At 46.0% G+C, this 27,483-nt stretch overlaps 1 protein-coding gene across 1 annotated transcript in view; it reads right to left on the bottom strand.

Moving 5' to 3' along the window:
- Nucleotides 1–27,483, bottom strand: part of LOC124047691 (whirlin-like) — a 150,594-nt gene that overhangs the window by 20,383 nt on the left and 102,728 nt on the right. Inside the window, exons 6-7 of the mRNA XM_046367999.1 lie at nt 13,409–13,621; nt 12,505–12,726 (exon numbers count right to left, since the gene is read on the bottom strand). Coding sequence (XP_046223955.1) covers nt 12,505–12,726; nt 13,409–13,621 — 435 coding nt within the window. The remainder of the gene's footprint in view (nt 1–12,504; nt 12,727–13,408; nt 13,622–27,483) is intronic.

The raw sequence follows: 27,483 nt of genomic DNA on the forward strand, positions 1-27,483 counted from the left end.
AAATACCTCCATTTGGTTGGTGCATTATGTTCAGAAATCCACAAGCTTGAGCGGTCATGACCGGGCAGACAAAAATTCCAAATAGTATCCATAAAGTTCGTAGAAACATGTCAAACGTTTTTATAATTGAACCTCAGGTTGTTTGTACAATATACACTGCTCAAAAAAATAAAGGGAACACTTAATCAACACAATGTAACTCCAAGTCAATCACACTTCTGTGAAATCAAACTGTGAAATCAAACTGTCCACTTAGGAAGCAACACTGATTGACAATAAATTTCACATGCTGTTGTGCAAATGGAATAGACAACAGGTAGAAATTATAGGCAATTAGCAAGACAATAAAGGAATGGTTCTGCAGGTGGTGACCACAGACCACTTCTCAGTTCCTATGCTTCCTGGCTGATGTTTTGGTCACTTTTGAATGCTGGCGGTGCTTTCACTCTAGTGGTAGCATGAGACGGATTCTACAACCCACACAAGTGGCTTAGGTAGTGCAGCTCATCCAGGATGGCACATCAATGCCAGCTATGGCAGGAAGGTTTGCTGTGTCAGTCAGCGTAGTGTCCAGAGCATGGAGGCGCTACCAGAAGACAGGCCAGTACATCAGGAGACGTGGAGGAGGCCGTAGGTTGGCAACAACCCAGCATCAGGACCGCTACCTCTGCCTTTGTGCAAGGAGGAGCAGGAGGAGCACTGCCAGAGCCCTGCAAAATGACCTCCAGCAGGCCAAAAATGTGTATGTGTCTGCTCAAACGGTCAGAAACAGACTCCATGAAGGTGGTATGAGGGCCCGACGTCCACAGATGGGGGTTGTGCTTACAGCCCAACATCGTGCAGGACGTTTGACATTTGCCAGAGAACACCAAGATTGGCAAATTTACCACTGGTGCCCTGTGCTCTTCACAGATGAAAGCAGGTTCACACTGAGCACATGTGACAGACGTGACAGAGTCTGAAGACGCCTTGGAGAACGTTCTGCTGCCTGCAACATCCTCCAGCATGACCAGTTTGGCGGTGGGTCAGTCATGGTATGGGGTGGCATTTCTTTGGGGGGCCGCACAGCCCTCCATGTGCTCGCCAGAGGGAGCCTGACTGCCATTAGGTACCGAGATGAGATCCTCAGACCCCTTGTGAGACCATATGCTGGTGCGGTTGGCCCTGGGTTCCTCCTAATGCAAGACAATGATAGACCTCATGTGGCTGGAAGAGGAAGGCATTGATGCTATGGACTGGCCCGCCCGTTCCCCAGACCTGAATCCAATTTAGCACATCTGGGACATCATGTCTCACTCCATCCACCAACGCCACTTTGCACCACAGACTGTCTAGGCGTTGGCAGATGCTTTAGTCCAGGTTTGGGAGGATATCCCTCAGGAGACCATCCACCACCTCATCAGGAGCATGCCCAGGCGTTGTAGGGAGGTCATGCAGGCACATGGAGGCCACACACACAACTGAGCCTCATTTTGACTTGTTTTTAGGACATTACATCAAAGTTGGATCAGCCTGTAGTGTGGTTTTTCACTTTAATTTTGAGTGTGACTCCAATTCCAGACCTCCATGGGTTGATACATTTGATTTCCATTGATCATTTTTGTGTGATTTTGTTGTCAGCACATTCAACTATGTAAAGACAAAAGTATTTAAGAATATTTCATTCATTCAGATCAAGGATGTGTTATTTTAGTGTTCCCTTTATTTTTTTGAGCAGTGTATTATCGATAATATTTCAACCGGACTGTACCTTCTTCAATAGGAGAGCGAGATAAAATGTCTGCTCCAAACTGTTGCGCATGCAAATCGTTGCTGGCACCCAGCCATACAATGACGTGATCTTTCTCGCTCATTTTTCAAAACAAAAGCCTGAAACTATGTCTAAAGACTGTTCACAACAAATGGAAGCCATAGGAAAAGGAATATGGTTGATATCCCTTTAAATGTAGTGAAGGCAGGCAATGGAACAGAGAGCTTTCAGGAAAAACAGCACTTCCGGGTGGATTTTCCTCAGGTTTTCGCCTGCAATGTCAGTTCTGTTATACAATATTTTGACAGTTTTGGAAACTTTAAAGTGTTTTCTATCCTAATTATATGCATATTCTAGATTCTGGGCCTGAGAAATAGGCAGTTTCATTTGGGTACGTTTTTCATCCAAACATCAAAATACTGCCCCCTACACTCAACAGGTTAATGTCCTCATTGCCTGGTCTGTAAGTTTTGATGGGTGGCCCTCTCTTTGCAGGTTCGTCGTGGTGCCATATTCTTTCATTTTTTTAAATAATGGATTTCATGGTGCTCCGTGGGATGTTCAAAGTTTCAGATATTTTTTTATAACCCAAGCCTGGTCTGTTCTTCTCCAGAACTTTGTCCCTGACCTGTTTAGAGAGCTCCTTGGTCTTCATGGTGTCGCTTTCTTGGTGGTGCCCCTTGTTTATTGGTGTTGCAGACTCTGGGGCCTTTCAGAACAGGTGTCCATATACTGAGATCATGTGACAGATTGCACAAAGGTGGACTTTAAACTTTATGTGACTTCTGAAGATAATTGGTCGCACCAGATATTACTTTTCCATAATTTTTTTTAATTTCACTTCACCAATTTGGACAATTTTGTGTATGTCCATTACATGAAATCCAAATAAAAATCCATTAAATTACAGGTTGTAATGCAACAAAATGGATAAACGCCAAGGGGGATGAATACTTTTGCAAGGCACTGTATCTGCGGGGCGGGCGGGTTTAGTGTCATGATATATTTTGTGGATGAAGGGCAGCTGGGTGGCTTATCATTCTTGTCCAATTTCTAGGCTACGTTGAGGTTTACCGTTCATTATTTTTAAGCTATCTGGCATTATTAGTGTGGACTGTATGTGCACCAAATAGTCTACACGCCAAAGGCTTTAGGGAATGGGCAGAAACAATAAGGACAATCTCTTAGTTTAATTCAAAAAGAGAAAAGCTGCAGAATGGAGAGTTGAAAATAAAGAGAAGGGAAGGACATAGGAGTAATGTTTGGGAAAGATTTAGTGAGGTGTTAAAAGAGGGTGATGGCAGTGCTGGCTATGTTATTTGTGATTAGGGTAACCACATTTAAAATACCCAAGTGTGGCACAACAGGATGATTTTGCGTAACATTTGCAGGACAGCGTAGCCTACATGAATAAAATGATTTGGCATAACATTTGGTTATGTTATGTAGAATACTATTTAATCATTATGTGATTTTCCAAGACTTTGACTCATCTTTGATCTAACTTTAGCCTACTAAAGGAGCACCACAATGAGATAATAATGAGATGTGGAGGAGCTACTCTCAAAGCACTCCGGACTTCTGCTGTTGGCTGCACCGAATTGAACTGCACTCAGCATACTCTTTTTGCCTCACACAAAAGTTTGTGATGCACAAACGAGAGACGTGTGACCATTTTATGAAAATCTGGGAATATTCTGGGTGGTCTCGGTGAATGTAAAAACAGCTAGGAAGGGAGACTTTTCAAACGGGATTGAGTGAAGTAGCAGCAAATATTTTAAATGAGCACCCGATGAATATGGAGAGCCCCACAAGTTTGACGAAATGACCTTTCAGTCTGATAGGGCTATTTACTTAAGTTCTAGCTCTTCATCAGAAGCACATTTTTTATTTTTACCTGTTTTTTCACACCAATTTTGTGATATCCAATTGGAAGTTACAGTCTTGTCCCATCCCTGCAACTCCCGTACGGACTTGGGAGAGGCGAAGGTCGAGAGCCATGTGTCCTCCGAAACACGACCCTGCCAAGCCGCACTGCTTCTTGACACACTGCTCGCTTAACCCAAAAGCCAGCCGCATCAATGTGTCGGAAGAAACACAGTACAACTGCCGACCGAAGTCTCCCGGTCGCGGCCGGCTGTGACTCAGCCTGGGATTGAACCTGGATCTGAACCTGGATCTGATTTGAACCTTGAACCTGGATCTGTAGCTAGTTCTGCGATGCTGTGCCTGAGACTGCTCCGCAGTCTAGGGGAAGTAACATGTGAGGTAAATTAGATTTGAGGGTGAGGAGGAGGGGGAGGGGGGACTAGTCTTTCAGTTTTTGCGATGACCTGTACTGCCTGCGTCTGAGTGATTGAAGTGGGGAGAACAGGACATGGTTTGGGTGGCTGGGGTCCCTGATGATATTCTCGGCCTTCCTGCAAAACCCGGCAGAAAGTGTGCAACCAATGGTGCGTTCGGCTGCACATATTACACTCTGAAGAGCCTTGCGGTCCGCGGCGGTGGAGTTGCCGTACCAGACTGTGATGCAGCCTGACAGTACGTTCTCAATGGTGCACCTGTAGAACACTGTGAGGGCCCCTGTGGACAGGCCGCATTTCTTCAGCCTCCTGAGGTTGAAGACTCACTGGTTCTTCCTGAAGTCCACAATCGGCTCTTTTGTTTTGCTAATGTTGAGGAACAGGTTGTTTACCTGGCATCAGGCCGTCAGAGTGCCTACCTCCTCCTTGTAGGCTGTCTTGTCATTGTTGGTGATCAGACCTACTATTGGCGTGTCATCAGCGAACTTGATGGTGGAGTTGGAACTGTGTGAGGCCACGCAGTCGTGGGTATATAGGAAATACAGGAAAGGACTGAGGCGCACCCTTGTGGAGCACTTGTGTTGATAATTCGTGTCGAGGAGGTAATGTTGCCTACCTTCATCACCTGGGGGCTGCCCATCAGGATGTTTAGGACCCAGTTGCATAGGGAGGAGTTCTGACCCAGGGCTGTGAGCTTTGTGATGACCTTGTAGGGCACTATGGTATTGAAGGCCGAGCTGTAGTCAATGAACAGTATCCTCACATATGCATTTCTTTTGTCCGGGTGGGTAAGGACAGTGTGCAGTGCAATGGCAATTGTGTCGTCTGTGGATCTGTCAGGGCATTCATTCAGTTCAGTTATTTCCCTTTCTTGGGTACAGGGATGATAGTGGACATCTTCAAACAGTTGGGTATAGAGGACTGAGCTAGGAAGAGATGAAAAATGTTAGAGAACATGACAGCCAGCGGGTCTGCACATGCTCTGAGTGTACAGCTCAAGATGCCACTTGGGCCAGCAAACGTTAACACGTTTGAATAACTTATATACGTCCTCAGTGGAGACTGTGAGTGTGTAGCTCACGTTGTCACGGGGCTTTCCTCTGCAGCGCAGGGTCATTGTTCACGAATCTTGAGAAAAAGGTATTTAGCTCGTCCGGTATGGTGGCGTTGGTGACAGTGATGTGGCTGGCTTTCATTTTGTAATCCGTGATCGTTAGGAGCCCTGCCACACATGCCTTTTGTCTGACCCGCTGAATTGCTCCTCCACTTTGTCTCTATACTTGTGTTTCGACATCTTGATTGATCTGCGTAAGTCATATTTGTACTGTTTAACCAAATTATTGTCCCCAGTCACCTTGCCCTGTTCATAAGCAGCATCTCTCTCTTTCAGTTTTCCTACAAGGCTGCTATCAATCTACGGTTTTGATTTGGGTACGTTTTGAAAGATACTATCTTTATCACGTCATCTATGCATTTTTTTATGAATCCGGTGACTTTCGGCGTTTTCATTGAGATTATCTCCAGAGGCAACCTGGAACATATTCCAGTCCACGTGATCAAAGCAGTCTTGGAGCGTGAATTCCGATTGGTTGGACCAATGCTGTATAGACCTAACCACCGGAACTTCCCTCCAGTCTTTGTTTGTAGGTGGGGAGAAGCAAGATGGAGTCATGGTTGGATTTTCCAAAAGGAGGATGGGAGTGGGCCTTACACCCATATCGAAAAGGTGTGTAGCAGTTGTCAAGAGTTGAATTTCTGCAAGTTAGACAAAAAAATAATTATTTCCACCCCCATAAAATCGCTAAATAAATTGTTCTTAGGAAATCATGACAAAGATGTTAACATTTACATTTCAGTCAAAGAAGTAAAAACAATGGTTCTCTCAATGTGTTGGTAATAATTTGGGAGCACTGTTCTCAAATTACTTTTCTTAAAGTACCCTGGGAATGCGATCTCCAGTTTGTTCAGTGTCCAATGAAGATCTTTGAGAATCTTTTTGGTGTTGGTTTGGAGTGAGATGTACACAGCGATAATCCCAGTGAACTCCCTCGGAAGGTGAAAAGGATGACATTTTATGACCAAGTGTTCCAAGTTCGCGGAGCAGAAACCTTTAAGTTCCTGTATGTTTCCGCCGTCGCACCATGTGTTGTTGGTCAGAAATCAGAGCCCCCAACCCTTGCACTTTCCAGAGAGCTCCCGCTTCCTATCTGCTTGAAAAACTGTAAAACCCACTGGTTGTATATAATCCGTCTGGATGTCGGAGGAAAGCCAAGTCTCAGAAAAATAGAATATGTTGCAGGACCTGATGTCCCTCTTGAAGGGGATCATCGCGAGTTCATCAAGTTTTTTCATTAATGATTGAACATTAACGAGTAGTATGCTCGGTAATGGAGGGCGGGATGCCCAGTGTCTTATTCTCACTAAGACCTTGCCACGTCTGCCTCTCCGTAAGCATCTTCGCAACCTAAACTCTCCGATAGGACTCCCAAGCAGATCGGCTCCTTGCCGAAGAAGCTAGTCCATTGTTCTGCATTCTCAGGGAATTCGGGAAGGTAGGATGGATGATGAGTACCCATACACTTTTAGACGTCACTGCAGAATACCCACCACATGCATATGCACACATACTCAGCTGAGTTCTTACAAGACCTGAATTTATTATAATATTCAAGACATCAATAAAGCAGTAGAACAAATATCACAATATCGGAAGATAACCTCAACTAAAATAAATCAATGTAGGCTAAAGCAGAAAACATATGAGAATATATAGTCCTCCTTCCTATGTGAAAATATGAAGTACATATACAGATTAACTTCACAGTACAGAACAAGTTTATAAAGGAAAAATAAGTTCCTAACTTAGTTTTCAAAACCTCCCACAGTGACTCTCCCCATGTCAAGTCCATTTAACTCCTGACAGTCAATGTCTTGCTCAAAGCCACAAGCGGGCCTGTGGCTGTGACGTTTAGCATCCTTCTGGCTGTAGTGCTTATTTTTTTCCATTCTGAGTTAACTATAACCTGGGTGTCCTCTTGAGCCTTGTCTACAATGCTTACTGCCACTAAATGTGCCTTTGTTCGGGCATCTTCAAAGACCTTTTTTCCGAGGGCTCTTTGTTGTTGTTTTTTATGTTGGAGGCAGAGGATGTTATTGTCCATTCCACCCACTCTTTTGCTAGCTAGTTTAATCCACCCACTCTTTTGCTAGTTTAATCCACCCACTATTTTGCTAGTTTAATCCACCCACTCTTTTGCTAGTTTAATCCACCCACTCTTTTGCTAGTTTAATCCACCCACTCTTTTGCTAGCTAGTTTAATCCACCCACTCTTTTTGCTAGTTTAATCCACCCACTCTTTTTGCTAGTTTAATCCACCCACTCTTTTTGCTAGTTTAATCCACCCACTCTTTTGCTAGCTAGTTTAATTCACCCACTCTTTTTGCTAGTTTAATCCACCCACTCTTTTGCTAGCTAGTTTAATCCACCCACTCTTTTGCTAGCTAGTTTAATCCACCCACTCTTTTGCTAGCTAGTTTAATCCACCCACTCTTTTGCTAGTTTAATCCCCCCGCTCTTTTGCTAGTTTAATCCACTCACTCTTTTGCTAGCTAGTTTAATCCACCCAATCGTTTGCTAGCTAGTTTAATCCATCCAGTCTTTTGCTAGTTTAATCCATCCAGTCTTTTGTTAGTTTAATCCATCCAGTCTTTTGCTAGTTTAATCCAATCCAGTCTTTTGTTAGTTTAATCCATCCAGTCTTTTGCTAGTTTAATCTATCCAGTCTTTTGTTAGTTTAATCCATCCAGTCTTTTGCTAGTTTAATCCATCCAGTCTTTTGCTAGTTTAATCCATCCAGTCTTTTTGCTAGTTTAATCCATCCAGTCTTTTGCTAGTTTAATACATCCAGTCTTTTGCTAGTTTAATCCATCCAGTCTTTTGCTAGTTTAATCCATTCAGTCTTTTGTTAGTTTAATCCATCCAGTTTTTTGCTAGTTTAATACATCCAGTGTCACGTTCTGACCTTTATTTCCTGTGTTTTGTATTTAGTTAGTATGGTCAGGGCGTGAGTTGGGTGGGCAGTCTATGTTTGTTTTTCTAGATTTTGGGAATTTCTATGTTTCGGCCTAGTATGGTTCTCAATCAGAGGCAGGTGTCATTAGTTGTCTCTGATTGAGAATCATACTTAGGTAGCCTGGGTTTCACTGTGTGTTTGTGGGTGATTGTTCCTGTCTCTGTGTTTGCACCAGATAGGACTGTTTTTAGGTTTTCTCACGTTTGTTGTTTTTGTTAGTTATCTCATGTGTAGTTTCTTTATAAATTAAAGAACATGAATAACCACCATGCTGCTTTTTGGTCCGCTTCTCTTTCACCAGAAAACCCTTACAGAATCACCCACCACAACAGGACCAAGCGGCGTGGTGAAAGGCAGCAGGAGCAGAATCTGGACTACACAACTTGGGAGGAAATAGACAGGTGGGCGGTCGACCCAGGGAGAGTGCCGGAGCCCGCCTGGGATTTGATGGAGCAGTGCGCGGAAGGTTACAGGAGAATGAGGTTGGCGAAGCAAGCACGGCGGCGCGGACGGAAGCCCGAGAGTTAGCCCCAAATATTTCTTGGGGGGGGCACAGGGGGAGTGTGGCAGAGTCAGGAGTCAGACCTGAGCCAACTCCCCCCGCTTATCGTGAGGAGCCAAGGAGGAGCTCAGAACCAGAGCTGGTGTTGGAGGTGAGCGAAGCAGAGACTGTGAAGGAGTTAATGGGGAGATTGGAGGAGAGAGATATGAGGGAGTTGCTGTGTTGGTGCATGAGACACGGAATTCGCCCGACGGAGCGTGTCGAGGATTTGATGACACCTGGGTCCGCTCTCCATACTCGTCCTGAGGTGCGTGCTAGTCGGCTGGTGAAGATGGTGCCAGCCTCACGCACCAGGCCTCCTGTGCACCTCCCTAGCCTTGCATGTCCTGTGCCAGCTCAGTGCTACAGTGCGCCTAGCAGTGCTAACCGTGGCGGGCATGGTACTGGTCAGGCACCGTGCTATGCGGTGGAACGCACGGTGTCCCCAGTACGCGTGCTTAGCCCAGTACGCTACATCTCAGCTCCTCACATCTGCCAGGCTAGACTGAAGATCCAGCCAGGGCGGTTGGTGCCAGCCCTGCTCTCAAGATCTCCAGTACGCCTTCACGGTCCGGTCTATCCGTCACCACCTCCACACACCAGCCCTCCGGTGGCAGCTCCCCGCACCAGGCTTCCTGTGCGTGTCCTCGGCCTAGTACCACCAGTGCCAGCACCACGCATCAGGCCTACAGAGCCTTCCTCCTCTCCAGCATTGCCGGAGTCTCCCGCCTGTCCGGCGTCGCTGCCGGAGCCTCCCGCCTGTCCGGCGCCGCTGCCGGAGCATCCCGCCTGTCCGGCGCCGCTGCCGGAGCCTCCTGTGGCAGCTGTCCAGCGCCGCTGCCGCTGCCTCCTGTGGCAGCTCCACGCACCAGGCTGTCTCTCTGTCTCCTCCCTGCAGGTGCTCCCGCCTGTCCTGCGCTGCTGCCGGAGCGTCCCGCCTGTCCGGCGCCACTGCCGGAGCATCCCGCCTGTCCGGCGCCGCTGCCGGAGCCTCCCGCCTGTCCGGCGCCGCTGCCGGAGCCTCCCGCCTGTCCGGCGCCGCTGCCGGAGCGTCCCGCCTGTCCGGCGCCGCTGCCAGAGCCCCTCAGCCCAGAGGCGCCAGAGCCCCTCAGCCCAGAGGCACCAGAGCCCCTCAGCCCAGAGGCGCCAGAGCCCCTCTGTCCAGAGCTGCCCCTCTGTCCAGTGGGGTCATTGAGAGGGGTTGCCATGGTGAGAAAGCCACGGAGGCGGACAATAAGGCGGACTAAGACAATGGTGAAGTGGGGTCCGCGTCCCGCGCCAGAACCGCCACCGCGGACAGACGCCCACCCAGACCCTCCCCTATAGGTCAAGGTTTTGCGGCCGGAGTCCGCACCTTTGGGGGTACTGTCACGTTCTGACCTTTATTTCCTGTGTTTTGTATTTAGTTAGTATGGTCAGGGCGTGAGTTGGGTGGGCAGTCTATGTTTGTTTTTCTAGGTTTTGGGAATTTCTATTATTTCGGCCTAGTATGGTTCTCAATCAGAGGCAGGTGTCATTAGTTGTCTCTGATTGAGAATCATACTTAGGTAGCCTGGGTTTCACTGTGTGTTTGTGGGTGATTGTTCCTGTCTCTGTGTTTGCACCAGATAGGACTGTTTTTAGGTTTTCTCACTTTTGTTGTTTTTGTTAGTTATCTCATGTGTAGTTTCTTTATAAATTAAAGAACATGAATAACCACCATGCTGCTTTTTGGTCCGCTTCTCTTTCACCAGAAAACCCTTACATCCAGTCTTTTGCTAGAGTAATCCATCCAGTCTTTTGCTAGTTTAATCCATCCAGTCTTTTGTTAGTTTAATCCATCCAGTCTTTTGTTAGTTTAATCTATCCAGTCTTTTGTTAGTTTAATCTATCCAGTCTTTTGTTAGTTTAATCCATCCAGTCTTTTGTTAGTTTAATCCATCCAGTCTTTTGTTAGTTTAATCTATCCAGTCTTTTGCTAGTTTAATCCATCCAGTCTTTTGCTAGTTTAATCCATCCAGTCTTTTGTTAGTTTAATCCAATCCAATATTTTGCTAGTTTAATCCATCCAGTCTTTTGCTAGTTTAATCCATCCAGTCTTTTGCTAGTTTAATCCATCCAGTCTTTTGCTAGTTTAATCCATCCAGTCTTTTGCTAGTTTAATCCATCCAGTCTTTTGCTAGTTTAATCCATCCAGTCTTTTGCTAGTTTAATCCATCCAGTCTTTTGCTAGTTTAATCCATCCAGTCTTTTCTAGACCCAAGCTCCCTGCATTTTTTCATGTTGTACAGCCCAGCTTTGAATTTGCATGACATGCCAGGGGTTAATATGTTTGCTTGTTCTTGAACTGAGCCTCCGTCCGGTGGATGCAAAAGTACATTTTGATTCTGAAACAGGAGTGGAGAAATAGGATTAATTTCTTTCAGCATCTTGAGCAAATACGAATGTGCAGTTAGGGACCAGTTGGTAGACGTTCTATCTTTATCAGCATCATAAAAGCTGATAGTATTTCAACCATATAAAATATGCATCCAAGCTGAACTGAAATCATATCAGAAACATATTGCATCATTTTCACAGTCTTCTATTTCCTGACAACCGGTCAAACATATTTGGTCCCTAAAAGGTCTTTACTCCAGGAAGGAAGCAGAAACAGAGACAACTTTACAGATGTCAACTATATTGAAGCATTTATTTCATTCTAGCCATTTATGACATTATTCTGGTGAACAAGGGTTTATTTAGTCTTCCAGGGTAACATACAGCCTAGAAGCTTCATGTATCTAATTATAGACAATGTGACTAACAAATGAAGGTCGGGAATAGGAGAGTCACCAGGCCACTAGCACAAGCACACTGCATGACAATGTGTGTGTATGCACTGTGAATAGGGAAACACACACACATGCATGCAAGCACACACCCACATGCAGGCTCATGTACACCGAATACACACACACACACACACACACACACACACACACACACACACACACACACACACACACACACACACACACACACACACACACACACACACACACACACACACACACACACACACACACACACACACACACACACACACACACACATAGACATTTTCAAAAAGACAGTCACACTTGGATATAACTACAAGACACAAACCAGCAGAGGAGATTACTTGCATTGGCTTTATGCAACCTGATAAGTGAATGCGGACTAAAGCACTCCAAACAGTATTGACTTCAAACATAAAAGCAGAACATCACTGCCAACTGATGCAAAAGAAGAGTATTGGCAACAACTTCTACCTCCATCATATCTATCAACCACAGCAGTCTTTCCTGTGGGGTTGAAAAGGGAGGGGGAGTCTGGGTTAAACGGAAGAACTTCCTAGATAAATAAGTCTCTTTCATCTGTAGTGGAGGATTTACACACTTTCCAACTCAGCAGGGACACAATGCTCTTATCCCTGTCTACGCCCCAAATGGCACTCTATTCCCTATTTAGTGCACTACTTTTGACCAGGATCCTTATGGCTCTTGTCAAAAGTAGTGCGCTATATAGGGAATAGAGTGGTATTTGGTATGTAGCCCCTCTGTCCTCCCAATCCCCTCTCCTTGCCCAATGCAGGGCTGGTCATTCTGAGGAACGTCGTCCTTAACGGCTCTATCCTCTACAACTCATCAAACAGGGACAACTTCCAAGAGGTCTGCTTCGAGGCATCAGTGACAACTGGGAAAGATGAATGACTCAGACTTTCACAAAAAGTCATACAGACAGGTAGGCAGACAAGACAGACAGACAGACATAGAGATAGAGAGTGAGAGAGACAGACGAACAGAGAGTGGGTCCACTCCAACCCAGTCGCCTTACCCGTGCAGAACTGAGGGTGGTGGAGGTCATGTTGCTCGTTGACGAGGAGGCCAGGGTATCTGGGTAGGAGACCATAGAGATGGAGTCAGAGTGGAGAGCGGCCGCACAGGCACTCCCCTGCCGAGCCTCCAAAGCCTGGATCTTGTGGCGCAGCACCATCCCATCGAAACGCTCCAGATCCTGGGGAGTTACCAGGCCACGCACCTCTGATAGCAGGGCGAACTGAGAGGAAGGGTGGGGAAGGGGAGGGAGACAGTGTTCAAGAGTTATATGGAGCTATAACAGGCATCAGTCTAAAACATGCAATAGGAGACTATGGGGAATGCAGAATGTAACTGAAGAACATTGTGAAGCACTTTGTAAATTGTGAATTCAATACTTTTGATAAATCATTGCTTTATATGAGGTGGAGGGCTATGGCATAGACAGAAAGACAAGCAGCTTTATAAGATAATGGGTAAAAACAGAACATCGTCTGAACATCCACAAAAGCCTTAACATAAATCATCGAAAGTCTCACAAAACTTGTCATCCAAGTGATGGATGTACAGAGAAAAGGCAAATAATCACCATAAGCACTACGAAGTGAGAGAACACAAGAACCCAATACATAATGCACCTCACACCAACTAATACACACACACACGCACACACACACATGCACACACACACACACACACACACACACACACACACACACACACACACACACACACACACACACACACACACACACACACACACACACACACACACACACACACACACACACACACACACACACACACACACACACACACACGCACACACACACACACACGCACGCACGCACGCACGCACGCACGCACGCACACACACACATCCTCCTCCCACATCTCCCCATACACACAGTTTCACTCCTCACCTTGGCATGTGTGTTGAGCAGTTCAAATAGGGCCAAGACCAGCTGCTCCACCCCTATGTGTCCGTCTCGGTACTCCTCCACGTAGTAGCCCATGGTCTGCCTCTCTGTCTCTGTCAGCAGGTGGCGGGCCTGTTCCTCCAGCATGGCTCTGCTCTGGTTCACCGGGCTGGACAGGGTCACCTGGGAGCCAGCCATACCCTTATAGAACACCATCTGGAGGGGGAGAGGGGGGGAGAAAGAAGGGACAAGGGAAAGGGGGTAAGGAGGAGGGTTGAAAAAGCAAGAGGAAAATGTGTGTGTGTGTGTGTGTGTGTGTGTGTGTGTGTGTGTGTGTGTGTGTGTGTGTGTGTGTGTGTGTGTGTGTGTGTGTGTGTGTGTGTGTGTGTGTGTGTGTGTGTGTGTGTGTGAGGAGGAGGGTCAGAAGGTGGTTAGAAGTTGGTGACAGAGGTGAGGGGGAGGAGTGTGTCGGGAAGGAAATTATAAATGAGAAACAAAGGGACAGAAAAAGAACAGAGAGAGAGAGAGAGAAATCATATGTACATGTACATGCCCATGCATTAGCCATTCCTCATCATTCATCCATCCAACCCACAGCTGGCATGGAGGGCCCTAAGGCTCTTGGCTCTCATCACAAACACAGAACCACGGCCCACTGTGTGACAGCCCTTTTCTGTGCCAGCTCAGCCAATCCAAACAATTTACAGAGTGATGGCATCACGGCACTTGAGAAACAGATGAGAATTGTACTCTGCGTTCACACACACACACACACACACACACACACACACACACACACACACACACACACACACACACACACACACACACACACACACACACACACACACACACACACACACACACACACACACACACACACACACACACACACACACACACACACACACACACGCTCTCTCCTCACTCTTCCATGCCCTCTCTTTCTCCCGCTCTGTGCTCCTCTCTTTCTTTCTCTCTTTATCTCCTCGCTAGCAGCTTTCCTTGAATTAGCTCCATATTTAAAGACACTTCAAAGTCACCAGCCACGAGGCTGTTTAATAGAGAAGGAGAAAAAGAAAGCGAGATAGAGAGAAAGAGCTAGAGGTAGAGAAAGCGACAGAGAGAGGCGGTACGGAAGGAAAGAAAGAGAGAGGAGGGAAGGAGAGCGAGAGGAGCACCACAACCTCCTCACCTCAGCCTCCTCATCCTAAACTCTTAAACACTCTCATTAGTCTGTGTTAGCCATCAGGTCTGGGGAACGAGGTGTTGCAGCCTGCGCCAAACATAAGTCCCTACCCCAAGGTGAATCTGCACACTAATCAACTCTATTACAGGACCTACAACATGCATTTAGATGAAGAATCCTACGGACATGGGTACATTTATGTATCCCAAATAGCACCCTATTCCCTATAGAGCCTTGGTCAAAAGTAGTGCACTATATAGGGAATAGGGTGTCAATTGAGATGCTCTCTGAGAGTATAGTTCAAAGGTGTAAGAAAAACCAATCCCCATTGCCAATCCATGTGATAGGTGTTAGGACACTGCTGGTGCTAACGATAATTAATGACTTAATTCAGATAAATTAATTAGAGCACTAAAGTATGCTCTCTAGAGATTAGCTTCTGAGACCCGGGGTCTAGCCTGTAGCTCATGTTAAAATCTCTAAAAGTCTAGATCATTTAGCTATTTGATTTTGAATTTTCGGACCCCTGTAGGTATCCCCCTCAAAAATGTATTATAAGGAAGGAATAAAGCTTGGAAGTGTCTGTCGCTGTCCTATTTTTGGCACAGGTATTTAACCCCTTTTTATTTGTTGGCACAAAACTACCGTCTTACCTCCATTCATTTTTTTAACCTGTACCAGGTTACCTTTAGACGAGTCCAATGACACTTGTGGGGGTCGTAGCATGTTTGTGAGAGTCTCATCTTTTCATAGCATGGTTATATTAGTTAGTAGGCCAAACGTTTTCATGAGAAGACCAATTTTCGGGATGTCTGCTTGTTATGCTGGTGAATGAGGACCCAAAAGCGACTTAACGAAAACAGAGTCTTTATTCCAGTATAAGACAAAAGTAATAATCCTGGATATAACAAGGAGAAAACAAAACAGGAAAAACTTAAATCCACTCGTAGTAGCGAGGACTGCCTGGAGACTCGACCATAGACTGCAGGTTGCTTCGGGAAGGCACCGGCCGTAGCAGACCTAGACACCTGCTCACACGCAGCATCTGAAGAAGGTAAAACACGACAGGGCGAGACAAGGACACAGAACAGCGGACATCATACAAGGATCCGACAAGGACAGAAGCGGAAAACAAGGGGAGAAATAGGGGCTCTAATCAGAGGGCAAAATAGGGGACAGGTGTAAAAAGAGTAAATGAGTGAGTTAGGAGAATGAGGAACAGCTGGGAGCAGGAACGGAACGATAGAGAGAAGAGAGAGAGGGAGGGGGAGAGAGAGGGATAGAAAGAGGGAACGAACCTAATAAGACCAGCAGGGGGAAACGAACAGAAGGGAAAGCACAACGACAAGACAATATATGACAAAACATGACACTGCTGGTCTGACAAACACCGCTGTAGCTCTGCCACTTTACACCGCAGGTGCAGAAGGCCGATGTAGGCAGATGTGGTGGGTGGAGACGCAGCCCATGCAAAAAGATATCTCTAACTGAAACTGCCATTTTTATGAGGATTTTTTTATGATGTTAATAAGATAGACGCATGGGCACATGAAAAGAGTCTTATTTAAACTAAGACCCATTTATAGTCCTATCCACTATTACAATGGCCAGTGTGTTGCTGGATTCTGTCTGTGCCTGCATCTTAAATGGAACACAGCCTGGGTCTTTGGCAATTCTAAGTGTGCACTCTGCCAGATAAGATGACTGTACACTTTATCAAAGGCACCAACTACAAGCACCACTGACCACATTCCAATCAATACACAGAGAAAGGGATAGGATCAAAACAAAACAAGACAAGACAAAGAGATGGACACCACACAAGACAAGAGAGATATGCTCTCATCTCCTCACTGCTTACGGGTCAAATTCACACCACACTGCACTGTCTGGCACTCTGTTGTAAATCAATGTTAAAGATCAGTGTAGATCAATCCACTTTGATAGTAGGATCAAAGTTCCTACATACTAAACCTTCATGACACTTCTACGAAAAGTACTGGATGGGGGAAAGCAATATACCGGTAGTGGAGTCCTGTGTCCACCAAATTAATTTGACCTTTCACCTGGCAGATCAGTGAGAACTAAGAAATGGACCTCCAATCAGTGAGAACTAAGAAAAAAGGGTTCCAAATGGGTTCTTCGGCTGTCCCCATAGTAGAATCCATTTTGGTTCCAGGTAGAACACTTTTTGGATCGTCTGGGGAAAGGGTTCCACATGGAACCCAGTAGGGTTCTACCTGGAACCAAAAAGGGTTCTTTAAAGGGTTCTCCTATGGGGACAGCCGAAGAACCCTTTAAGGTTCTAGATAGCACTTTTTTTCTAAAAGTGTAACATTAGAACACAGGAATTATTCATCATTAGGAAACCAGTGTGAAGGATGCATCATTAGGAAACCAGTGTGAAGGATGCATCATTAAGAAACCCATGTGAAGGATGTATCATTAAGAAACCCGTGTGAAGGATGCATCATTGAGAAACCAGTGTGAAGGATGCATCATTAAGAAACCCGTGTGAAGAATGCATCATTAAGAAACCCGTGTGAAGGATGCATCATTAGGAAACCAGTGTGAAGGATGCATCATTAAGAAACCCGTGTGAAGGATGTATCATTAAGAAACCAGTGTGAAGAATGCATTATTAGGAAACCAGTGTGAAGGATGCATCATTAGGAAACCAGTGTGAAGGATGCATTATTATGAAACCAGTGTGAAGGATGCTGTCACGACTTCCGCCGAAGTTGGCTCCCCTGCCTGTTTGGGCGGTGCTCGGCGGTCGTCGTTACCGTCCTACTAGCCGCGACCGATCCCTTTTTCGGTTGTCTGTTGGTTTTGTCTTATTAGTTTCACCTGTGTGTATTTTGGTTTAATTAGCTTCCCTATATGTAGTAGTTTGACCCGCCCTTGTTTTGTGCAGGATTGTTTTTTGTTACTCTGTTGGTTGTGGTTTCATGTTTGTATTCTCCGGACTGTTTGGTCCTGTGTTTGGGCTGGTCTGTTTTATGCGCCCTGTATGTTGGCGTGACCGTTTTTTGCCGGAGAATACATTACGATTTACCGAACCCTGCTCTCTGCGCCTGACTCCAACCCACCACTCCTAGTAGGCTGTGACAGAATCCCGCACCACTACATGGAATCAGCAGGAGCAGCCGCATCTCCTCTCCCATCGATGGAGGAAAGGGTCCTCCATCATACCAGCGTTCTCCATAGGATTGGTTCAGCCATGGACCAAATGATGGAGAAGATGGATCGATGGGAGAGGATTGGCCTTCCCACCTCATCTCCAGCACCCCCTCCGCCAGCACCTCTTGTTTCTCCTTCCGCATCTGGCTCCGGGGCTCTTCGGCGTGACCGGTTTCCTTCTACAACTGGAACTGTACCTGGCTACCGTGCATCCTGCTCCCTCCGGAGACGAGAGTGTGAGCGCCCGCGTCTCCTGTTTGACTGGGCGAGCTCTCGAGTGGGCCAACGCAGTGTGGAATCGTCCGGACTCGGCGAGGGATCATTACCCCCAGGTGAACGGCTGTTCCACCTGCGTCAGGAGCCGAGGAGCGCACAGGACTTTGTCCTGGGGTTCAGGACCTTGGCCGCAGGAGCAGGGTAGAACGACAGGGCCCTGATAGATCATTTCCGATGCAGTCTCAGGGAGGACGTCCGCAGGAAGCTGGCATGTCGGGACACCACCCTCACACTGGATGAACTCATTGACATGGCTATCCGTCTCGACAACCTGCTGGCTGCCCGCGGGCGTTCGGATCAGGTCCTGTCGTTTCCACTTCCCAGCCCTTCTGCCCCTATCCCTATGGGGTTAGGAGGGGTGGCTTCGGGGGGGACCGGAGGAGGAGTGTCTTCCTGCACCAGTTGTGGTCGGCGAGGGCACATGGCCGACCGGTGCTGGAGGAACTCGTCTGGGAGTCGGGAGGGCAGGCGGAGCACTACTCGATCACCCCAGGTGAGTAAGCACCAGACTCACCCAGAGCTTCCTGTCGGTCATATGTATGTGTTAACTTCTTTCCCTGGCATAAGGCGCTAGTCGATTCAGGTCCATCTGGGAATTTCATGGATCGTGGGCTCGCGTTAAGGCTAGTGATTCCCCTGGTGTCGTTAGACCTACCTTTCCCCGTGCACTCCTTAGATAGCCGACAATTAGGGTCAGGAGTAGTTAGGGAGGCTACGGTGCCGCTGGACATGGTAACGCAGGGGGGTCATAAGGAGCAAATTAGTCTGTTCCTTATAGATTCACCTGCGTTTCCAGTGGTGTTGGGCATTCCCTGGCTAGCTCAACACAACCCGGTGATTTCCTGGCGACAGGGGGCTCTTGAGGGGTGGTCAGAGGAGTGTTCAGGCAGGTGTATAGGAGTTGCCGTTGGTGCGACTACGGTGGAGAGTTCCGACCAGGTTTCCACCGTGCGCATTCCCTCTGAATATGCCGATTTGGCTATCGCCTTCAGTAAAAAGAGGGCGACCCAATTACCACCCCATCGTCGAGAGGACTGCGCGATAAACCTTCTGGAGAACGCTGCTCTTCCTAGGAGTCACGTGTATCCATTGTCCCAGGAGGAGACAGTAGCGATGGTAACATATGTTGCTGAATCGCTGGGACAGGGGTACATTCGGCCCTCCGCATCACCCGTCTCCTCAAGCTTTTTTTTTGTGAAGAAGAAGGATGGAGGTCTGCGTCCGTGCATTGATTATAGAGGTCTAAATTCCATCACAGTGGGGTTTAGTTACCCACTACCTCTCATCGCTACGGTGGTGGAATCATTTCACGGGCCGCGTTTCTTCACAAAACTGGACCTGAGGAGTGAGTATAATCTGGTACATATCCGGGGAGGAGATGAGTGGAAAACCACATTTAGTACTACATCTGGTCATTATGAGTACCGCGTCATGCCATATGGGTTGAAGAATGCTCCAGCCGTCTTTCAATCCTTCGTAGATGAGATTCTCCGAGACCTGCTCGGGCAGGGAGTGGTAGTGTACATCGATTACATCTTGATATGTTCTGCCACATGCGCGGCGCATGTGTCTCTGGTGCGTAAGGTACTTGGCCGACTGCTGGGGCATGACCTGTATTGCAAGGCGGAGAAATGTGAGTTTTTCAAACAGACCGTTTCCTTCCTGGGTTATCGTATTTCCACCTCCGGGGTGGTGATGGAGGATGACCGCGTTACAGCCGTGCGTAATTGGCCGCCCCCGACCACGGTGAAAGAAGTGCAGTGGTTTTTAGGGTTTGCCATTTACTACCGGAGGTTTATCCGGGGTTTTGGTCAGGTGGCTGCTCCCATCACCTCACTGCTGAAGGGAGGACCGGTGCACTTGCGTTGGTCAGCAGAGGTGGGCAGAGCTTTCAGTCATTTGAAGGAGCTGTTTACCAATGCGCCCGTGTTGGCGCATCCGGACCCCTCTTTAGCTTTCATAGTGGAGGTGATACGCATCCGAGGCGGGGGTCGGGGCCGTGCTGTCCCAGCGCTTGGGCGTGCCACCCAAGCTTCCCCCTTGTGCCTTCTTTTCGAGGAAGCACGGCCCGGCGGAGCGAAACTATGACATTGTGGAGACATAGGCTTGAGGGGGCGAAACACCCTTTTCTCATCTGGACTGACCATCGTAATCTCGAGCATATCCGGGCAGCGAGGAGACTAAATCCACGTCAGGCTAGATGGGCCATGTTTTTCACCAGGTTTCGGGTTTACCATCTCATACCGGCCAGGCTCCCAAAACACCAAAGCCGACGCGCTGTCCCGCCTCTATGATACCGAGGAGCGGCCTGTTGAGTCAACTCCCATCATTCCGCCTTCATGTCTCGTGGCACCGGTAGTATGGGAGGTGGATGCGGAGATAGAGAGGGCCTCACGGTTAGAGCCGCCCAGTGTGAAGGATGCATCATTAAGAAACCAGTGTGAAGGATGCATCATCAGGAAACCCGTGTGAAGGATGCATCATTAAGAAACCAGTGTGAAGGATGCATCATTAAGAAACCAGTGTGAAGGATGCATCATCAGGAAACCAGTGTGAAGGATGCATCATTAGGAAACCAGTGTGAAGGATGCATCATTAGGAAACCAATGTGAAGGATGCATCATTAAGAAACCTGTGTGAAGGATGCATCATTAGGAAACCAGTGTGAAGGATGCATCATTAGGAAACCAATGTGAAGGATGCATCATTAAGAAACCTGTGTGAAGGATGCATCATTAGGAAACCAGTGTGAAGGATGCATCATTAGGAAACCAGTGTGTTTCCTAGCCTAGCGACTAGCCAGTCTGTCACAGTACGAAGTGTGTGAGGGCACACACAGCCACCACCTTGCCACCAGTCCCTAGTGAGAATTACAAATATCTCTGTTTCCTCCTCTCTCTCTTTCTCTCTGTTTTTAGAGAAAAGGATAACATTATCTTCCACAGGGGAAAGAAAACAAGACAAGGTCGCAGCTCAGGTACTGAGAAAGACAGAGGTAGAGGATGAGGAGGAAGAGTAGTGGAGTGATTTCACCAGAGTAAGAAAGATGAGGTGAGCAAGATTGGTTGTGAGTGACCTTGGAAGACCTATATCCAGGTATTAAACCCATCCCTACAGAGAGTGGGACCCAGCAGACACATATGTAGTGGAATGGCATCAGGCCCAGGGAAACATATTCCTTAGTCTAGCCTCGTTAAACCACACTATATGTTTCCACCTCTTCCAATTTCACCAAATGTCGACGAGAAGCCGAAACAGTTGATCTACAGTAAAAGCCTCTAAAAATGATATTTTTTTTTTATTGCGGCTGACAGTCTACAGCTAGAGCTAGGCAGTTATCACATTCATAACACTAGGCATTTGAGCTGTTAGGATGCCAGTTGTGGATTAAATGACATCCATCTTTCCCACAGCATGCTGCCTGCTGATTGAATCACATTACCGGACCGCAATGCTCCTTAATCAGATGAAGAAATTAATTAACAATAGTTTCATAACAATAACCATCAAGCTAATGTACTGGACTGGAGAGTCTCAGACCCTCTGCTGAACCATGCAGAAGCAAACTCTTCTGCATCCCAAATGGCACCATATTCCTTATGTAGAACACTACTTTTGATCAGGGACCATAGGGCTCTGGTCAAAAGTAGTGCACTATTTAGTGAATAAGGTGTTACTTGGAACACATCCCATCTCACTCTTCATCCACCTACACACATCACTGACCACCACAGACAGCCTGGTCTCATAGACTGGACGTAACATAGTAAATGTGGGATGCTCAAATTAGTATGATATGTTACGTTTGGTATAGTTGCATAAGACAGAAGGCTACTTATTGCAAAAATGTAGGGTGTTTAGTCTGGGTGGATGGGTAGGCATATAACGCAAACATCTAGCAACCCAAAGGTTGCTCATTTGAATTTCATCATGGACAACTTTAGCATTTTAGCTAATTAGTTACTTTGCAACAAAAAATACAAATGATATTGTCATATACACTGGATAGGTGAGGTGAAAGGGTAGCCATAGTAGTAGAGTGCTCCTGGAGCAAATGCCTTGCTCAAGGGCACATCAGCAGGTTTTTCACCTTGTTGGCTTGGGTATTCAAACCAGTGACCTTTTGGTTACAGGCCAAACGCCCTTCCATTAACCCTAACCCATTAACCTTTATCCTAACCTTAACCTATAACCCTAACCCCTAGCCTAGCTAACATTAGCCACCTAGATAATGTTAGCCACAGCAAATTGAATTCTTAACATACAGTAGCAAATGTATGATGTGGCCAGGATGTACTTTTACTATGTTACATCTACCCCTGAGTCTGGGTTGCCACAGAAGTAAATCGACCTCCAGCATAGAGCAATTAAGCCGTAGATTCAACTTCAGGGGAGGGATGAGCTCTTACCTAGCTATATAGAGAGGCAACGTATCTGTGTGACTGTCTATGGAGGAGCAGTGAGGGAAAGGGCCATCAGAGGCTGGAGCCCCTGGAGCCACACAATGTTTACATCCTGGTACTAAACACACAGGGACTTGTGACAGCTATTGAATCCTGGGGGATGGTGGGGGTGGGGGGTGGGGGGTCTGGGAGTGGGTGTGTGTTTGTGTGTGTCCCACTATTCCACGAAAATGGAACAATTCATTGAGCCCCCCTCTCCACTGATTGTGTGAGGTTCTCCGATCGATGGAAACAGAGAGAATAGCGTTTAAATGTGTATCCACCTCTATAATCTCATTGTGAAACCAGATTTATTTGTTATTCTTTAGACAAGGTTTCTTTGGGGGGGAAAGCTATTAGCCAATAATAGCCCTGTCAAAATCAATTAGAGTCTATGCATAGCCACTGATTGGGCTATCTCTTCCATTCACCATTAAAAAATGAAAGTAGTCGTATGTTAGATCCTTTGCTATGAGACGTGTGTTGTGCTGAACCAGTGCTGAACACATAAATTTTTACTCAATGTCATGGTGCAAGTGGGGTCACGTCACAAACTATTTCATTCTGCCATGCGACCAACTCATAATTAATTAGCTTATCGGCCCATTCTGGCCTTTGGCTGTGATTAAAAAGAGTACGACTGCTGTGATGGACTAAATCAAGATGAAGGACAGAGAATGGCTAGCAGCGGTGTCTTGTTAAATATAATCATCTGGCTGTATCTTCACAGCTGAAATGAGTTGGGAGCTGAGAACAGTTGATACTGTGCGAGTGTTCCTCTCTGTTCATATTGAACATTTTTGAAGCTGTTGCACAGTGTATTAAGAGCGTCTTCCCAGCTGACTCAGCCAACAACTCTCAGGCTGCAGCTCTATTCTGCCTTGCATCTATTACAGCCAGCTCTGGGGCTTGGCAGCTCGCTTGGGTAAACTTTAAAGACTTTTTGAAATGCTTCCTTTGCCAGAATTGCTACTAACTCTCCTTTTATTCTCTTTCTCTCATTCCCTCTCTCTCCCTCTCTCTGTGGAGAGTTCCCTGTTTTTGTTAACTTTAAAAGAAAGATTTTTCAAATGCATTTCGGAACTATTGTAATTCTCAATGGATGTAAAAACAGACTTTGTTCCTTGCTGTTCGAGGTGAAGAAAAAAATATTTTGAGAAGCTCCACAGGTCATTAGTGGTGGTGCGTTAAGCCAATCAGAAATACTATCAGATCTCCAAGTGGGCACATTTATATGCCTACATTTGCGCAGGCCAGGTAGCCTACAGGACTACTTCTATGCATGCGGGTCCTGACTCAGCATTAACAGGAGCACTCCAAACAAAAGACAATGACTAAATTGACAAATCTCGTAAATGGAAGGAAATAAACCAAAATGTGTTTGTCACAAGTTGTAGCATAGGTTGTGCACTCTGCTAACAATGTGCCCACTCCAACAATGAGAACAGGAAGACTGGAATAATAATATTGAATGCATTCAAATAAATTACTGTCACCAAAGTAACAAACATTGTAGATTAGAAATTATAGGAATTTACGGTAAATGTACTACTGGTGATATACCGTGCATTCAGGAAAGTATTCAGACCCCTTGACTTTTTCCACATGATGTTACATTACAGCCTTATCCTAAAATTGATTAAATCGTTTTCCCCCCTAATCAATCTACACACAATACCCCATAATGACAAATCAAAAACTATTTTTTTGAAATTTTTGCAAATGTATTTTTTTAAACAACCTGAAATATCACATTTACATAAGTATTCAGACCCTTTACTCAGTACTTTGTTGAAGCACCTCTGGCAGCTATAACAGGCTTGAGTCTTCTTGGGTATGACGCTACAAGCTTGACACACCTGTATTAGGGGAGTCTCTCCCATTTTTCTCTGCAGATCCTCTCAAGCTCTGTCAGGTTGGATGTGGAGTGTCACTGCACGGCTATCTCCAGACATGTATGATCGGGTTCAGGTCTGGGCTCTGGTTGGGCCACTCAAGGACTTTCAGAGATGTGCCCTTCTCCCCCGATTGCTCAGTTTGGCCAGGCGGCCAATCTTGGTGGTTCCAAACTTCTTCCATTTAAGAGTAATGGAGGCCACTGTGTTCTTGGGGACCTTCAATGCTGCAGAAATGTTTTGGTACCCTTTCCCAGATCGGTGTCTCGACACAATCCTGTCTCAGAGCTCCAAGAACAATTCCTTCGACCTCATGGCTTGGTTTTTGCTCTGACATGCTGTAACGGTTTTCTTGAGTTGAAGGAGAGGCGGACCAAAATGCAGCGTGGTTACTTGTAGACATTTTTAATAAAGATGACAACACGAACAGTATACAAAAACAATAACCGTGAAAAAACCTAAACAGCCTATCTGGTGCAAACAAACACAGAGACAGGAACACTCACCCACAAAACCCAACACCTAACAGGCTACCTAAATATGGTTCCCAATCAGAGACAATGACTAACAGCTCCCTCTGATTGAAAACCATATCAGGCCAAACACAGAAACAGACAAACAAGACACACAACATAGAATGCTCACTCAGATCACACCCTGACCAAACAAAACATACAAACATACAAAGCATACTATGGTCAGGGTGTGAGACATGCACTGTCAACTGTGGGACCTTATATAGACAGGTGTGTGCCTTGGCTATGGAAGCCACACACAAGCTTAAGATCACCATGCATAATACCAAGCTTCGGCTAGAGTGGTGTAAAGCTTGGCGACATTGGAGTCTAGAGCAGTGGAAACGCATTCTCTGGGCAGCTGGTGGAGCTGGCAGTCCGAATCTGGGTTTGGCGGATGCCTGGAAAACGCTACCTGCCCCAATACATAGTGCCAACTATAAAGTTTGGTGAAGGAGGAATATTTGTCTGGGGCTTTTTTTCACTGTTCAGGCTAGGCCCCTTATTTCTAGTGAAGGGAAATCTTAATGCTACAGCATACAATGACATTCTAGACGATTCTGTGCTTCCAACTTTGTGGCAACAGTTTGGGGAAGGCTTTCCTGTTTCAGCATGACAATGCCCCCATGCACAAAGCGAAGTCCATAAAGAAATGGTTTGTCAAGATCGTTGTGGATGAACTTGACTGGTCTGCACAGAGCCCTGACCTCAACCCCATCGAACACCTTTGAGATGAATTGAAACGCAGACTGTAAGCCAGGCCTAATCGCCCAACATCAGTACTCGACCTCACTAATGCTCTTGTGGCTGAATGGAAGCAAGTCCCTGCAAGTTCCAACACCTACAGTAGTGAAAAGCCTTCCCAGAAGAGTAGAGGCTGTTACAGCAGCAAAGGAGGGGACCAACTCCATATTAATGCCCATGATTTTGGAATAAGATGTCGACGAGCAGGTGTCCACATACTTTTGGTCATGTAGTGTATTTATTCCAGGCCAGTTTAAATTCCATCTAACTTTGTAATAAAATAAATGGCCTGCTCTCCAACTTTATTTGGAATGGAAATACCTCAAGAATCTAATTGACTGTTTTACACTTCCCCTATCAAGCTGGAGGTGTTAGACTGCCTCATATGAAGATGTATTACTGGGCTGCAAAACTGCATTCACTTTAACAATGGACAGCAGACTATCCTTGTGCATCAAGGAGTATCAAAGCCAGAAATGTAACATCTTGCGATACCTTATGATCTCAAATATATTCACTACTTCGGGTCCAAGGTGTTGAGTTATAGAACAGACAATCCATTGATTCTCAATTACATTCATATTTGGGAAAATGTACATCAATTCATGCGGTGGAAAGAACCATTATCACACCCCTATTTGGAATAACCCCATCTTACCTCCAAGTCCTGGTTCCAAAGTGGCAGCATGAATTTTGAGCATGTGTACTATGATGGCTCTCTTCTGTCATTCGATCATTTACATGAAAGATTTGGATTATCCAAGGCCGATCTCTTTAAGTTCTTACAACTCAGAAATTCAATCATATTCAATCGCTTCAACAGAATCTAGATGAATCAAAGGCGTCTAGCATAGAACAAATACTGAAAGACGCAGCTACGCCAAAGAAGTTAATTGCCAAGTTATATCAAGGGCTGATTGAAAGTACCTGATAGTTCAGAACCTATGAGGAAAAGATAGGAGACAGATCTAAAGGAAGGAATTCTTCTCTAAAGGAGAACCATTGGTCACAGATATGTGAAAAATGCTTACACCTACAACCTAAACGACTGCAATTTAAGATAATTCATAGGACTTACTACACTCCTGTCAGAAAGCATGTAATACTTATTTGACAGAATTTGTAAACCATACAGTATGTGGACCATCTCAAAGAATGTATACTGTATGATTGTGGCCAAGTTCGGGCATGTTATTGTATGTTCTGTATTGTTGTATACGTGTCTTGTTTCTGTGTTTTATTGTTTCTGTTTGTGAATGTCAGTTTAATTTGGATACATTTAAAAAAAATGTTTTATTGTTTTATAAACCAATTCAGTAATCCTCACAAAATCTCATCAGGTTGATGAGTAATTTGTTTGGATTGTTTATAGGGATCTAGGAAATCAAAGGAAATACACCCAGTGATGCCTTTTTCAAGAGATAGTAGCCTCTCCTCTCCTCTCCTCTCCTCTCCTCTCCTCTCCTCTCCTCTCCTCTCCTCTCCTCTCCTCTCCTCTCCTCTCCTCTCCTCTCCTCTCCTCTCCTCTCCTCTCCTCTCCTCTCCTCTCCTCTCCTCTCCTCTCCTCTCCTCTATTTTCCTTTCTCCTTCTTCTAAGCGATTATAAAGGACTGTCCTGTCCCAGTATCTGGCTGCTCATGCAGGGTATCACTTTAATGGAAGGGTCTTTTTGTGCATATTAACATAAAGGGATTGCACAGCAGCTCATAAAGCTCATTGATCCGCTAAGTCACCTTGTGAAGGAACGTGTTCGTCCTACAAGATCACTCTGGCACAAGCACTCGGGTGCGCACACACATATACACACACAATTCAGTCCCATTCAAAATCTTAT

Source organism: Oncorhynchus gorbuscha, linkage group LG11, assembly GCF_021184085.1.
Source record: "Oncorhynchus gorbuscha isolate QuinsamMale2020 ecotype Even-year linkage group LG11, OgorEven_v1.0, whole genome shotgun sequence".
NCBI classification, from domain to species: domain Eukaryota; kingdom Metazoa; phylum Chordata; class Actinopteri; order Salmoniformes; family Salmonidae; genus Oncorhynchus; species Oncorhynchus gorbuscha.